A 17,590-nucleotide genomic window follows, 5' to 3' on the forward strand; every position below is an offset into this window, starting at 1 on the left:
ATAAATCTTTGTAATAATGAGTTTTTCTCATACTATACAATGTTAATGGAACTAGACATCGCATTATCAGGTCTCCAGTGCAACATTTGTTTTTCAGCGAGTAAAAATTGACATTCTGATGAAAAATGTTCATTCAGTTTCAAATGGACTAGTGTTACGTCTGGATTTTCGTTGTTTTTATGTGTGTAGACATAGGGTGTATTTTGATACGCAGAGGAGATGTCACGTTAATTTGTAATATTGGATCAGTAAAATAGTTGTGACCTACATGACTTGAAATGTCTCTACTACTTTGTAATTTTGAGTCACTTGAATCAGTAAAATAGCTGGAACCTGCATTATTTAAAATATAACTAGTAATTTGTAAGTTTGAATGATATATCTTCGACTTACACGAATGTTATTTTCATAATAACGTTTTGTTTTTAAACCTGACTTGTTGGATTAAGTTTTGAACTGTTTGATACTCCAGTGTTTTTGCGAGTTTGTGTTAGGCGTTTGTAGGAATAATGAAGGCATAATCCGGTATTTTTGCGAGTTTGTGTTAGGCTTAGAATAACGACGGCAAAAAACAAATAAAAACGATAGCATTCAAGTTTTCTTTGTCGTGTTTAAATTTGAATTTTTTAATCTCATTACAACACGAGAAATTACGAGTTTAATCTCATTACACCACCAGAAATTACGACTTTAAATACACGGATAATTTTTCCCGATTTATTCATAATTTGTACTCCTTGTAATCGTAAGTAAATCGCTAGTAAAGTATTAATAACCTTGTTATAAAAATAAGCAGAAATCAAACGTGATGCTATTTGTATGGCTCAGAAATGTCGATGATTGCAGGAGATGTATATATAAAACAGGCCCGGCATGGCCAAGTGGTTAGGGCACTCGACTCGCAATCTGAGGGTCGCGGGTTCGAATCCCCGTCCCACCAAACATGCTCGCCCTTTCAGCTGTGGGGGCGTTATAATCCCACTATTCGTTGGTAAAAGAGTAGCCCAAGAGTTGGCGGTGGGTGGTGATGACTAGCTGCCTTCCCTCTAGTCTTACACTGCTAAATTAGGGACGGCTAGCGCAGATAGCCCTCGTGTAGCTTTGCGTGAAATTCAAAACAAACAAACAAACAATATTTAAATACAAAATTAGGGTTCGTTTGTTTGTTGTTAAGCCGAAAGATAAACTGTGCTCTGCCCACTGCGGGTATCGATTCGATCTTATCTAAACTCCATCTTTATGAGTCCTCATACTTGCCGCTGATCCACCAAAAGACAAAACAAAACGAACATCTTAACTGTAATATAAATATAATAACACCTCGAAGCATAATTGTTTTTCAGTCCCGTTTCTATATCTAGCGTATCGTTTCGTTTAGAACACCTTATTATACAGAAAGGCAGCATTAATACAAATTATAGTAACGCCCTTTCGTCTACAAAAGTACTGCGTAGTAAGCCTGAATTATGTTATTAGTTTTGTTTGACTAAGTACTGAACACAGTTGGCCAATAGGATGGACATTACGTCACAATGACGTCATCGTAACTCATCTGCTGCTGTACTGCAAGAGCAGAGGTATTACAGACAGCTTAGTTTTATCAAACGTTAGGCTTAAGTAATGGAATTCTATCCATTAAATTGTTTTATAACTTTAATCAGACTAAGCCGTTGTTTTTTTAGTTTGAGTGAAATAAGCGCCAATAGAAGAAATGATTTAGAAGAAGTTATTTTCAGAGCGGAACTTGGGAATTATCAGGATTGGGCTTGGAGTTTTATAAAAATTGTCAATCACCCTAATTAGGAGATTTTTTTTTAAGTCCCGAGGCAGCTTACGACAGTTGTGATACCTTAGATGCTGATTCATCATCGGTGTTTCTCGGGAATATTTACCTGGTGCAGCCCGTCTACTCTCCAAGTAGCCGTCCCTAGTTTGGCAGTGAAAGACTTGAGAGAAGGCGGCTTGCCAATACCAAATGATGGGCTACTTTTTACCAACGAATTGTATGATTGACCGTCACTTTATAACGTTCCCACAACAGAAAGGACGTGCCTGTTCGGCGACAGAAATTGGAACCAGTAGATTGTGAATGAGCGCCCTAACCATCAGGCCATGCCAGGCCTCTAGGATCCAAGACAAGTGCTCGTGGAAATTTTCACTTTCTAATCATTTAATAAATAAAGAATGTTTACAAGCTGAAAAACACTAAATGTTTCACATTATTAACTAGAGAATTCTATTTACTTTAGGAAAACGATTAATAGCAAAGGACTGATCAAAGACGATTTTATTTACTGAAGGAAAACAATTTATAATAAAGGACTGATCAAAGAAGATTTTATTTACTGAAGGAAAACAATTTATAATAAAGGACTGATTAAAGACGATTTTATTTACTGAAGGAAAACAATTTATAATAAAGGACTGATAAAGACAATTTTATTTACTGAAGGAAAACAATTTATAATAAAGGACTGATCAAAGACGATTTTATTTACTTAGGAAAACAATTTATAATAAAGGACTGATCAAAGACGATTTTATTTACTGAAGAAAAATAATTTATAATAAAGGACTGATCAAAGACGATTTTATTTACTGAAGAAAAATAATTTATAATAAAGGATTTACACTAGTCCTTTTTTTTTGGTACATTTTTATGACAACGCTAACTTTGCAAAACTAAAATCTAGGGTTTGGTTCCCAGAGATTGGCAGAGCACAGATAGTCCACTGTGTAGCTTTGTGCTAAAAAATATAAAGAATTAGCATCTTAGCTGGTAGTGAAAGGATAAAATTATATTTGATCAGTCCTTTGTTATCAATCGTTTTCCTAAGTAAATAAAATCGCCTTTGGTCAGTCCTTTATTATAAATTATTTTTCTTCAGTAAATAAAATCGCCTTTGATCAGCCTATGTTAGATTAATTTGAAATTTCGTGTTCCGCTTGGACGTTAGACCTGGTCTATTTATTTTCCACGAGAACATTCTATTAACTAGTGTGAACTATGTTAGATTAATTTGAAATTTCGTGTTCCGCTTGGACGTTAGACCTGGTCATTTATTTTCCACGAGAACATTCTATTAACTAAGTTTCTATGATACATTTTTAATATGGTTATAAACCAAAAGCCAAAATTTGTCTTTCTGGTCTAGTAAAGAGTATTTCTTCGTTTCGATCCTTCTCATTATCTCAAATGTATCGTCGTTGAACAAAGAATAAAAATAGTCTTGAGATTCACTTTTTCTTTCTCTTACAGATTCCATTCTTAGAATATTATCTTTTGTAACACACGCTTTCATTTACCCTAAGGAAATCATTAATAAGGAGAAAAAAAAATTAAACTAATCTGAATTAGCTCGAGTGCCAGCATCTACGTCCATGGAGGACATACTGATCAGTTAGTAATGCTACTTACTCCCTTAGTGGGAAAACCTAGCTTTATGAAAGGAAAGACTAATGATAGCCTTTAGAGTACGTCACATTATTTCTCAGATGGAACACCAGGTTTCACAAACATAGAGCGTACACCGTAAACCATAGGCCTAGTAAACTAGGTGTACTTTCGCATCTGTTCTTTTTCAAGAGTAAATAAAACCAAAATTAAGAACAACAAATATATTTTTATTTCTTGCTTATGAAGTTCACATGTCATGCTATGATATAGCCTACAGAGTGTATAATTCTTCTCGTGATCCATGGTATGCGCACGTTTTACTGACATCACGACAGTACAAGTTGCAACGTTAAGCGTCTCTTATGTGACGTCATTTTAATGTCTACTGACTGACTGACTGACAGACAATACAATGGTGCGAATGGTTAAAACAGATGACCGCTCTTCGGGGAAATAAACGCAGTAACGTAAACCATTATGAATACTTTTCCCATTCTATCACAGCTGTCCCCACACCGAAACAGGGGTAGTTCTCAGTCGTGTTGTAGCTACTATGCCATTTTAGTACGCGTAAAATGGTGTGTCAAAACAACTGAAAATCACGTAAGTTCAGTTAGTAATGGCGTCATTTTATTGATTACATACGAGGTTTTCGTGTGTTTCTTTGTTTGTTGGGTTTCACGTAAAGCTATACAAGGGTTACCTGTGCTAGCTGTCCCTAATTTCGAACTCATCGAACAGATGAAAAGGCTGCTAATCAACACCGCTCGCTGTCAGCTGCTGAGTGTCACTCTTATAACGCACCCACAGCCCCAACGTGCGTAGTGCGTTTGTAACGTGACGCGAACCACGGAAACTCAGATTCGCACACCGGCAAGCTGACCACTGAGCCATGCTTGGCCTTGAACTTTTCGAATTTTTTTTAAAGTGATCCTTTACAAAAAATGATAACGAGTTTGTATGTGTTTGTTGTTAAGCACAAAGATCCACAATGGGCTAACTGTGCTGTGCATTGTAAGTCAGTAATGTTACCCACCGGGAGACAATACTTCTTTAAAAATATTATAATCAAACACCATATTAAAAAAAAACAAAGTTTGAGTTTAGATATCATAATACACACACATATATTTCTTTTAGAATACTATCTATTATTGACCCTACCAGTGACCCAGCGTTAAGTTTGTGGGCCTATATAACGCTAAAATTCGTGGTTTGATCCCTGCGGTAGGCACAGAACAAATAGTCTATTAAATATCCACTACCGGCACTTGTGTTTAATTATTATTTTTTGCTAAAATTATAATAAATAATTAATTAAAAACAAAGTTTTATATTTACACAATAAAAACTATTGTGCCACTTTACGCTTTATACCGAACGAGAAATTTATTTCTTCCGATAATTCTAGGTTAAAAAATCAATATTTATTATATATGCAATTGATATAATATACTAAAACAATAAGTGAGAGTTTACTTAAGTTTTGTGAAGCATTTACTAAATAATTGTGTTATTTTTTTAACAGTAAAAGGATTATATTAAAACTGGAAAGTTTCAATTATCTTCATAAAAAATGAAGTTTCAAAAGCTCCGAAAAAAAAAAAGAAGAAACCAAACCCTAACGAAGCTTTGATGTCGACAAGTATAATCAATATCGCACAATGAAACAAGAATTCAATAATCCTGTATTATATCTGACACTAAGCCTACTTCTGTAAATTGCCATGCTCGTGAACTTGTTTCGACAAATGCACTTGTAGATGATCAAAATGTATGGGAGAATGTAATGGAGAAAAAAATTGCCTCCACTATTGAAATAATACATAAACTCCGCTGAAGTTGCTATTTCAAGAGCCCAATAAGGCTGACATGAAAAGCCCTTTCTTTAGTTATATTCACTTCCTACTTTGACCCATGACCTTTCAACTTCACCCCGTAAGACACTTCTGCAGCCAATGACCGTCAATTAATTAATCACATGAAACACTATTAAGAGCTGGATGTTGAAAGCGTGTAACAGAAAGCATACCTACCGCCACCATTTTGGCCACTACCTCTTCCTACAAAGCCACCTACCCATTGTGTGGCCCGGCATGGTCAGGTGGTTAGGGTACTCGACTCGCAATCTGCGGGTCGCGGGTTCGAATCCCCATCACACCAAACATGCTCGCTCTTTCAGCCGTGGGGGCGTTATAATGTGACGGTCAATCCCACTATTCGTTGGTAAAAGAGTAGCCCCAAGAGTTGGCGGTGGGTGGTGATGACTAGCTGCCTTCCCTCTAGTCTTACACTGCTAAATTAGGGGCGGCTAGCGCAGATAGCCCTCGTGTAGCTTTGCGCGAAATTCAAAACAAACAAACAAACAAAACCTACCCATTGCACAGTGTATACCATGTTTTAAGTATATACATATTGAGTTCTTAAGGCTTATACAAAACTTTTGGCGGGGTAAAAATGAATAGTGTAATAATATGGTATGTTATAAATAAATTGTGTGAAAGTTGTGTACATCCTATCAATTATTTGTCCAGTGTTGTAGTAGAAATACAATATTACATCCTATCAATTATTTGTCAGTGTTGTAGTAGAAAATGTCATGTTTTCGCTCTTTTATTTCATATCTCTGCTTCTACGTTTAAAATATCAAGTTATAACTATATTACATAAAGTTAAGGGCATTTCATGTCATGTTTTCGCTCTTTTATTTCATATCTCTGCTTCTACGTTTAAAATATCAAGTTATAACTATATTACATAAAGTTAAGGGCATTTCATGTCATGTTTTCGCTCTTTTATTTCATATCTCTGCTTCTACGTTTAAAATATCAAGTTATAACTATATTACATAAAGTTAAGGGTAACCAAGTGGTTAGCTTGACCGGATTGTGAATCCAAGAATTCACGGTTCGCATCCCGTTACCACAACAATGTGCTCCTTACTTTGGGTCTATGGATGCATTATGTGGATATCTGTTAAATCACATTATTCGAGCAGACATGAGTGGCCCAAAAGTTGGCGGTGGGTCCTGTTGACTAACTGCTTTCCCTCCAGTTTATCGGTTAAAAGCTAAAGGAAGCTCTATACGCAGTTTTAATCTTTGTGTAGTTTTGCGAGAAAATTCTGGAACAATATATTGAAACTTAAGTTAATTTTAACTTTATTCTATTCAGTTAGTTTTAATTGCATTTTCAACCGTTTTAAAGTTGATATGTTTTAAATTTAATTTCAAAATATTTGATATTATAAAAAATGTGTTTTGCACTCTGTAGTTATTGTCAATTTAAATGTATTGTTTGTAGTCGGATTTCAACTGATTGATTTTACTTTTTTAACAAATCACTTATTCATTCACTGACTTATAAAAACCTTATGATTTTTTGCAAGTATAAAAATCATTTTCTAAAGGCTCCCTTGTAAGGTTTCATAGTTAACCAGACCATCTTATTGATAACGTTCTTCCTCTCCATGGCATTAAAATAGGTCTTGCTTGACTGGGTGGAAATGTTTACACGAGCAAAAAGAAGAAGAAATAAAATCTCGTTGTTAAGCCTACAGTTGGATTATATATCTATAGGTTGACTCACACTGACCATCTCGAATTTTGATTAACTTATTCTCAGGATTCACTAAAGCTCTATTGATCCGCTAAGATAATCCTACGCAAACTTCCCTTTTGACATTGACTCGCTTATATAGCCTAAATTCTTTCTTGAATTTATATTGCACTGTCAATAATACCAGCGCTTTCCTTGCGTTTTAAAAACGTTTACGTCACTCAAAACATTACTGCAGTGACACCTATAGGGTACAATCGTAACTCAATTTTGCAAACAATAGTCGGTAAATTTCACTATTACGCAACAATATGGCGTTTCATAGAGTTTTTAAATTTTCCAGGAGCAAAGTCTGTGTAATCATCAAGTATTGTCTCCAATCGTCCACGACATTGGCTGGAATCAGACATCTATGGAGTATCATCATAACCAATGGAGTCATTATCAACTCAAGGAGTCTTTAGGGTATTGATCTTGCACACTGAACTTGTGGTTGCTTCTTCTATAAACTGGTTTACTAAAGAATCCGTTTCTGGTCACATCCAGGTTAAGCTGCTTTTAATTTGCCAATTTATTATTCATAGAACCTACATCTGGTTCGGTTACATCAACAGATTAGATTCACATTTTTTGAAACACGCTACATCATTCTGATACTTGTTAATATTTAAGCCAATAATAAATCAGCTAGTTCCTGTTTTATGTAAACGTCCACTACAAAATAATAACGAAAGTCATAGTTTTATAATTCTACAAAGATCCACCTCTTGCCATGATTACTGTGGTTACTAATACTTTAGTTGGAGATTAGAGAATAATCGGGCAACAATGTACTCAATTGTACATTGTTGCCCGATGAAAGCTCGGATAAGAGGGCCGAAAGCTCGCAAATAAAAGTATGATAACGTAGAGAAAAGTTCGTGTATGATTAATTTTACAAGTCTAATTTTTCCATACTGTGATAAATATATCGAAAGATAAACTGTTGGTAATATAAAACTTACAAGCACAAACTACACTGGGATTTGCAAAACAAGTTCAACATTTAGGAACAGCGGCGTACTGTTTTCGTTTAATTCTATTTAAATACAGTTTCCATTAGTTTGTCAATATTCACGCTTCAGGGAAAATTCTATACTTGTCCCATCTTCTTTTTTTTTCTTACTAGCTGTCATTAAGAAAAGTATACTACGCAAGAACAGTATCAGTTGCTCTGATGTTTGAAAATAAATGTTTTTTCTCCTTTTTTTTTCAAAAGATCAATAAATCTTGGCAAACTTGCGTGTTTTAGCGCGTAATTGTACAATGAAAATAAAATAAGACACGGTGTCGTATTTGAAAATAAGCTTTTCTGTTGATTAGTGCAAACATTAACAGGATCAAAAAGGGGAGTAATAGCTCCCCCTATGTTCGTGTAGAGGAAGCAAGCGGGACAGCAACGATCACTCTCAAGTAGAGGAATTCCTACAAGTGTCTCAGCGGTAACTCTGAGGGCTCACTCTGCTAAAAACCGGGTTTCGGTACTCGTGGTGGGCACTGCGCATATAGCCCATTGTGTAGCTTTGCGCTTAACAACAACCAAACAAATCCTGCACTGGGACCAAACCAATAACGAAATTTCTACTTAGAGATTCCAAGTTTTCATTCGTCAAAATTTCAAAAATATAAATTTAGACATTGTTACTAGTTGCTTAATAACAATACTCTTCTTGTGTAAATGATATCTGAGAATTTCAGGTTGGTTGAAAATCGATCCCCCTGGCAAATAGAAGTTCCTACGTCACTGCTTTTGATAAAAACCCGGGAAGTAAACATATCAAGATTGCGTTTCCTCAGTATGCAGAAGTTAGGAGGGGGCGTCTAATATTACTATTTGATCTCTCTCGTACAAAACTCCCTGTTTCTAGTGATGACTGATCTAGCATCGACGCAAGTAGCGCAACAGAACCACAAGTAGCTCACAGATAAGTAAAGCTTTGTCTGCCTGTAAATTGCGAGAAAAGCCAGTAAACACGAGCGTTACTTATCTTTGTCTCCCACGTGTTTTCTCTATCGTCGGCGAAAGAGTCGTATTGTTTTTTTTACTATGTCTGCGCCAAAGATAACTGTTTCCATGGAAACTTCAACCACTTGGCTCTGAAAATCATTCAGGTTCTTAATAAAGGGTTGAAAAGCTCGAGAGCATTATAAAATGCTAATGAAAATAAATGAATTATCTGTAAAATGGAGCCGAAAACATTGGCTCAAGAACATGTATCTTGAAACACTAAACACAATAATGAAAATGCAGTAAATCACTATGCTCAGTGGTCATATCATCAACATAAAATTATATCTTACTGATAGTAGAGTGTAGGTTAAAACAGTGGTTCCCAAATTGGGGGTCGCAAGAAGTATAGGGGTAGGTTGCATAATATATATATATAGTGAAAAATACTTTTATTTTAAAAATTATAAGATAATGTTCCTGAAATGTATTTGATCACACAAGATATAAGAGCAGTACTAAGATTTACTGAATTATTTTAGAGCATATAAATGGCAGATGGTTCTTAATTATAATAAGTGCATAATAATGCATGGGGGATATAATAATTTGAATTATGAGCTCTATTTTGATGGGGATAACCTTAACATTGTTTTGGAAGAGAAATAAAAGTTTTGGTATCTTTAAGCTATCCAAACAGTGTGCTGTTGCTAGTGGCATGGCAAATATGATCTTAGGCTGTATCCACAGAAATATTGAATACAAGTCTAAAAAAGTTATAATTTCCCTGTATATGTGACTGGTAAGGCCACATTTGGAGTATTGTGTTCATTCTTGGGTGCCTTGCCTTAGGAAAAACATTGAATTGTTGGAAAGAGTTCAGAAGAGGACTACTACGATGTGATACCATACGAGGGCAGGTTAAGGTTTCTGAAATAGTATTTTCTTGAATAAAGATGAGATCTGGTTGAGGTGTTTAAGATTTTTAAGGGAATTGATAGTGTTGATGCATTATCTTTTTTCCCCTATTTATTGGCGAGAATGGCAAGACTAGGGACACAAATACAAATTTGGCAAAGTAGGAGTCGGCTTCACGTAAGGCAGCTTTATTTTTCTGACAGGGTGTTTGGTATTTGGAATGGGTTACCCTCAGATGTAGTGGGTGCAGTTGATATAAAGGAATTTAATGGAAGGTTTGATAAATATTTGAATGATATGGGCTGGCTTTGGGTGTTTTATTTTTATTTTAAAGTTTAGTTGAGTGGATGGGCTATATAGATCAACGGGTCCCTTGTTGCCCTTAAATTATATATACGTAACAGTAAACTCCTCTCTTCCCAATTGAACATGTGAAACAGAATACTTTTGAGGACCGTGTGGAAGTACATCTACTGTACTTTAGAGTAGTGTAAAGTAAAACTTGAATTATGTAGCATAAAATGGAATACTGTAAAATAAAATACAAACAGAATTAACATAAGTAATGTAACACACACACGTCTAAATGAAACGCTTACCGTGGAAGTTAGGTTAGGAAAGGGTTGTTGAAGGGTTAGAATATGTAGAAGTCATACTTACAGACGAGATATAGAGGGCGCGTTTACAGAAATATCATTGAAAATAAATATTTAACGTTCCTAGTAAAAAATATCAAATTCGCAAGAAAACGTAAGAGATCTTTCTGAAAGAAGTTAACGTGTATTAAATGATTATTGAAACCACAAAACTTGATTTTATAAATGATAAATATGTACAGATTAATATATATATATATATATAATTCAACATACAACTGTATAACAATAACGAAGAGAAACGATCTCTGATGTATTTCCTTGAGAAGAGAAGGTCTTCAAAGAGACATTGTTAAAAGAGAAATTGAACTTACACATAAATGTTAAGTAATTCCGTCTGGAAAAGGATTGCATGACAAAAAATTAGATAAACAATTATTTGGAAGCAAAAGTTTTCATGCATTGTTAGAGGTAACCTTGTGTTTAAGTAGTTAGAAGATGGAGCAGCTTTCAAGGATGTCTCACTTGTCCGGAAATCTAATATTGTCAAAAGAATTAAAGTACCTTTAAAAATATGTTCACAAAATCGATTACGGTCCTATTAGGCTGTTTCTCCGACATACATAGTGTTACGACAGCGGTAGTCACGTGACGCTGGTACACGTCATGATATTCTAGAAGGATCGGGGAACATCACGAATAATCCAGTATGTGCTAGGCGCCCACTATTTCTGTACACAAGTGCGCCGGATAACGTGAGACAAATTAATCGGAATTGAATTGCAGACAGGCAGAGATAAAGACGGACAACTGAGTCAAGCGCGGTAGTGACCGTAAGTAAATGCGTGAATCATTGTGAATTATAGCGTGTGTTTAAAGTGACTGTGAAAATTAAGTGTATTGCAAAGTTGAATTGAGAAAGAATAAACTAGTTTTATTTAAGAAAGGACTTGTATCTCTGAAGTTCCTCGGAAGAATTTATACCGAGAAATTAACAAACGAACAGAGACGTAACAATAGTTTATTACATCTGCTTCACTGGATGCGATGAATGACGTATCCCGACGTATAAGTGTGATGTATCCTATCATAGAGTACGGAACCACAAACAATTATTGTATATGCCAGATATAAAAGTTTAGTGTAGGTAGTATTGATAAATTTATTTTGTGAGTTAATATTTCGTGATTGTTTATTTTTTTTAATAATAAGAGAGTTAAAAGCAGACGATTATTGGAAGTTGTGTTTGTAAGTTATTGATGTCGAGGCTACGGAGATTTTCAGAACGCTTCAGTGAGAGATCGACGACTTTGGTTCTCCGTTGTTCTTTATTTCGCGCTGCCTGCACCAACTTTCCTACTCAAGCTTCTCATCTCTAATCCGTCTTCTCACTTTCCTGAACCCAGTGTGTCTTTTCCCGCCTCTCTCTCCTCTTCATTTGATTTTACCCATCAGAAACTCTGCCAACCTCCCCTCAGAACTAATTATATGACCAAAGTAATGAATCATCCATTTTCTGCACACATCCAGTAGTTTTCAATTAGGAACGTCCGGAAGTTTGTCCGCCATCCAGGAATTCGAAGATAGTTCTAAACATTCCAAATTTTGTCAGGCGGCGCTCGAATAGTGTTGTTGTTTTTTGTTTCTTCTTGTTAACAGAACCCGTTTGACAATGTATGACTTGTAATCATATATTAAATGTCACTCAATCGGGAAAGTCTATCGTTTGACTCATACATTGTCGACTACTTCAACAAAATTTTATGTATTAACCTCCTCCCTCCCTTCCCATCACCAGTAAAAAACAACAACAACAAAATACACCTAGAAACGGTCTACAGCAGCACACACTTCCGTGCACTGGAGCAGACGATTTTGATCAAATACAGGGGTGGGAGGTATGGTTAGCGGCTGCATTGTTTCAATAAGATGTCCTGAATGTCTAGTGTACCTGCCGTAAAAGAAGTGTTATACTGAGTAAATATACACCATCAGTAATAATTTTATTGTTGTAAAAGGAGCATCGGTGTAACTCTACACACATACACCCCGGATGCTAAATGAATCAACAATATTGTTTAAAATGTAACTAATAATAACAGTCTTTCATGTAACTTTTGATACAGTTGAATGTCTGTATTTATTTTATAAAAGTTAGTGTTAATCCGTCCTGTTTTACTGTTCATTTATTATCATGTTTGTTGTGTGTGTGTTTCAATTAATCAACTGTTCTATGTTAAAATGATTATGACTATTAACCTGCTTGGAACTACTATTGTTAAATAGGGCCCGGCATGGCCAGGTGGTTAGGGCGCTCGACTCGCAATCTGAAGGTCGCGGGTTCGAATCCCCGTCTCACCAAACATGCTCGTCCTTTCAGCCGTGGGGGCGTTATAACGTGACGGTCAATCCCACTATTCGTTGGTAAAAGAGTAGCCCAAGAGTTGGCGGTGGGTGGTGATGACTAGCTGCCTTCCCTCTAGTCTTACACTGCTAAATTAGGGACGGCTAGCGCAGATGGCCCTCGTGTCGCTTTGGGCGAAATTCAAAAACAAATTGTTAAATAAAGGTTTGTTTTGATTAAGTCAACTGTAGTTCTTAGCTGCAATAGTGTGCTCTTGCCATGCAAACTTACACGTGCATAAGCAAGGTGCATTTTTTAAATGTCAAAACATGATTACTGTTCCATATATCGCATTTTTAAACTACACGTTAATGTTTTATTTAATTTATACTGATTACCTGTAACATACTGGTGATATCATTAGTAAATTGTGCACATTAGGACTATCGAAGGTTTGAAGATCAAAATCTACCCTTCATTACAATACTTCCTCTTTAGTTTTTTTTCTATGTATCTAATCTTTATACTTCGTCTATAACACCATGTTTCAAATGCTTTCAACTGTCGTTGCATGTTTTAAGAGTACATGCATGAGATCATTGCTGTAATGTGATACCTTCAAATTAATTGTTTTGGACAATTTAAGAAGTTGACCTTTATTTGGCCTTTGCTGAACTCTACATGATCTTCGCAAACCGTAATGTATTTTAACGCATGCGGATGACTTTTCTAAATTCATAACTTTAATTTGATAACGTTAAAAATACTATTTTGGTGATTTTTCAAGATTCTTTTTATGACCTCCATTTTTTCTACACTTGTTCAAATTCATACAGTCGTCATGTTCGCAGTTATTTACCTTCACTCCTAAATAGGTTGTGTTATATTATTATTTTGCAATTATTAAGTAATTTTTTTATTTAGTAATGTAAATTTATTGCCAGTTTAATACACTTTTGAAATTTCAAATTTGATTTATTCGTTCCTCGATACACAGTATAACAGAAATTTCTGCCTGTCTTAGTCTGGGGGAGGGGGATGCCTCAAGGCCTTCCATACGGACTTACTTACATTTGCCGCGAACTGAAATTTTTTGGGAAGTACTGGTTTAGATAGTCCCACGTTAGTTGCACAAAGATGTATTAAAAACAATACCATACATATTCTAACTAGTCTCACTAAGTTCTAATTGATTTCCTAAATATTTTGCATACAAAATTATTATATTTCTCTCTTCTTTTTTTCTTTTTTCTGGAAAGTTCTTTACATTAAGTGTTGTAAAGGAGAAAAACATAAAATTATTTAATATTATGCAATATGTGGGCCTCACTGGTAGTAAACGCTACAAAGATAAGTCAGTAATTTGAAAACTAAGAGTTAACGTACTGTGTAGTCCTGCTAACTTAAATACGCGTATAAAAGGACATGGGATGAAAATTAAAACAAAATTAACGTTTGTTGGAAATGCAAAATAAATATTTAGTTTTAATTTTAACTAAGAAATGCTTTGTTAAAGTTCTAAATGTATTTAAACTGTCCTTTAAGTATAATACTTTACTTTTTCTAATAGTCATGATACTGCAGTTGTGCGCGATACGTAATATTACAGACATTTCTCTGTCATACCAACTCCTTCGTAGTACAGAAACTGAGTTGTTTCAGACCAAAGAGACGAGGAAATTGTTTGTTTTAAATACTGGTATTTTAAGACAAGAATAAATTTATTATGTTTTAACTTGGCGATAAAATCCTATCAAGGTTTCAAGAAATTACACACTGGTAACTGATAAGTATAATGACAGTTTCTATTCCGCTAGGAGATAAAGGAAAACTATCGGTTTAAATCTATAATACAAGGCCTTCTTCATCTAACTGTGGAAGATCATTTTGTAAAGGCCTTCTTCAACTAACTGTGGAAGATCATTTTGTAAAGGCCTTCTTCAACTAACTATGGAAGATCATTTTGTTAAGACCTTCTTCGTGTAACTATGGAAGATCATTTTGTAAAGGCCTTCTTCATCTAACTATGGAAGATCATTTTGTTAAGACCTTCTTCGTCTAACTATGGAAGATCATTTTGTAAAGGCCTTCATCTAACTATGGAAGATCATTTTGTTAAGGCCTTCTTCGTCTAACTATGGAAGATCATTTTGTAAAGGCCTTCTTCAACTAACTATGGAAGTTCATTTTGTAAAGGCCTTCTTCATCTAATTATGGAAGATCATTTTGTAAAAGCCTTCTTCAAGTAACTATGGAAGTTCATTTTGTAAAGGCCTTCTTCAACTAACTATGGAAGATCATTTTGTTAAGGCCTTCTTCGTCTAACTATGGAAGATCATTTTGTAAAGGCCTTCTTCATCTAACTATGAAAGATCATTTTGTAAAGGCCTTCATCTAACTATGGAAGATCATTTTGTGAAGGCCTTCTTCAACTAACTATGGAAGATCATTTTGTAAAGGCCTTCATTTAATTATGGAAGTTTTACTTGTAAATCTAAAATATAAAACCTTCTTTATGGATTGGCATTTCTAAAATCTATTAAAGTAGAAAGCATTCAACTTTTCACGTGAAATGGAAACAGTAAATGTGTAGAATTTCACTTTATTTGTTCGAATAAACATTTCACTTTCACTAGATGTGGGTATTTTTTTCAAAAGAAAATGCCTTGTGGGGGGGATATGATTCTTTATAGAGATGTGCTTTTTTTTTAACCTTGAATGATATTCCTTATCATACACATAGGAATATATGTCACGATATGAAAAACTGTAGAAGGATCCACAAAACCAAAACCTGAAAGTATATTGATGATACTGCTATAACACTTTCTTTGGCCATTTGTCTCCAATCGTTCAAGTTGTATTAACATATAGTTTGAACTTCCGAAAAGTTGTGAAAGAGCAACATGAATTTATTTTGTTTGGTAATTTACAGCAGTCAAGTTAATCAAGTTATAAATCAATCTCAAGTTCATAAAGTATTGTTGATAACATGATGTCGAGTTATTTAATGAAGACGAAATGTACGTTTCGTGATGTGGAGAGCAACTACATCAAACCAAATCGACAATTTTTATATAGATTGTAAAGGATAACATAGCTCTGAAAACTCTCCAGGTTTCTCTTTGGTATAGAGCTTATTATTTTGTGAAAAGCAACTGTAGTTATTGCGATAAAATATCATAAAATACTGATACTAGATATACATATAAACAGTTTGTACTTTGACCACTTTAAATATTATTATTATTTACACGCGAAAATAGTTTCACTCTGTTTTTATGAACTGCTTAACTGAATTTTAATTATTAAACATACTTTATTTCTATATAAACAAGTTCACTTCTCTGAGGGTGGGGGGGGAATGGTCCTCCCTAATGTTTATCCCCACTCCATGTAAAAAACAAAAAGATGAATCAACCTCAATACAATTAATATTTGATTACAAGCCACGTGAATGCTCAAAAGTCAGTTCGTGTTCTAAACCCAAGTTTTACATAAAGACTAATCAAATAGCTAACTTACCTTTGATAAAATCTACCGCCTGTTCCAGCCCGTAAGTGTCTTTATCACAGTCGTCCAGGATATAAGCACCGAGAGTGACACCTGGTAGAAAGTTTTCCTGGCTATTTACCCAGTCGATGGTATATAGCATACATTCCAAGGCCTGAATCCCACCCTGAGGCATTATTGGTCCACAGATCTGGGTGTCTTCGCGCTCATGCACCATCATAAGCCCACCGAGAATAATGTCCCCTTCTATTTCGGCCACCCTTTTCACTGGCCAGGTATAGTTCAGACTGGTGTTTGTTTTGTTCCAAGTCCAGCCCAACACAGATCGAGAGTTTAAAGTTCTTGATTTCCAAAAATCTACGTTTTCCAAGTTCAAATGGTGAAAGAAAGTTTCGGTGTCGCTAAAATTTTGCGAGAGTAGATTGGCGAGTTCACTCATTTTGGGTAAATGTCGGATATTTAAATGCTGGCGGTGAGAAGCAACGGAAACTTGATACAACGAAATCAACAACAAATGACCCACAAAAAAAGCCATTGATATCGTTGCAAGGTTTGAAACTTGAAATACGAACAATGTACAAAGTGTTGATGGTGATGTACGAAATGTTTCTGTAATCCGCGCCATGTTCCTTGGCTTTCGACTAAAATTTAGTATTAACATCAGTAAAGGTAAAATCTTCAAAGGTAAAAGAAGACAGATGTAGAAGATTATTCTGTCGTGCTCTGAAGCAGGACGACTGGAATTTAATCTATATTATTCTGTCGTGACGACTGGAATTTAATCTGTTTTAATCACAAACTTGCGGCGACGTATAAGATCAACTGGTGTAAAACTTCGGGCCGGAACTTTCTATTCTAACAAATGAAAAGTTTTGCCATCAACTGACGAGCGCCTCCGATCAGCACGTCTTGTATCTATCTGCTCATGACGACACTACCATGACCCGCCCTCTCGTGATATAAAACAGAAGTTTAGCGTAATAATATTTAACATGAGCTGTTAGTAGAATTCGGATACAATAAAAGAATTGTAGATTCCATTATTTTCCTGTCGAATTGCGTTCAATTAAACGCTGTTTTAGTTTCAAAATAACTTACAAGATTATTGGACTGTCAAAACATTTTATTTGGGTAGTATAAATAATAATCTTAGAAAATTTTAAAATTTTTTTAGAGAATTTTCTAGACGTCATCCATCTTTAATAAGCTTGAGATTGTTTTCATAGAAACCAGAAAAAGTGCAAGCACGAAAGTCGATAAGTAATGATAAAGTATCA

The 17,590-nt window shown here is 35.0% G+C and overlaps 1 protein-coding gene across 2 annotated transcripts in view; it reads right to left on the reverse strand.

Moving 5' to 3' along the window:
- Window positions 1-17,128, reverse strand: part of LOC106464735 (metabotropic glutamate receptor-like) — a 61,313-nt gene extending 44,185 nt beyond the window's left edge. For both annotated transcript variants that reach the window (XM_022392512.1, XM_013924890.2), the window contains exon 1: window positions 16,326-17,128. In XM_022392512.1, the coding sequence (XP_022248220.1) occupies window positions 16,326-16,974 (649 nt within the window). In that variant the 5' untranslated portion in view covers window positions 16,975-17,128. The remainder of the gene's footprint in view (window positions 1-16,325) is intronic.
- Between the last annotated feature and the right edge of the window lie 462 nt (window positions 17,129-17,590).

This window comes from Limulus polyphemus, unplaced genomic scaffold, assembly GCF_000517525.1.
Source record: "Limulus polyphemus unplaced genomic scaffold, Limulus_polyphemus-2.1.2 Scaffold1730, whole genome shotgun sequence".
NCBI classification, from domain to species: Eukaryota; Metazoa; Arthropoda; class Merostomata; order Xiphosura; family Limulidae; genus Limulus; species Limulus polyphemus.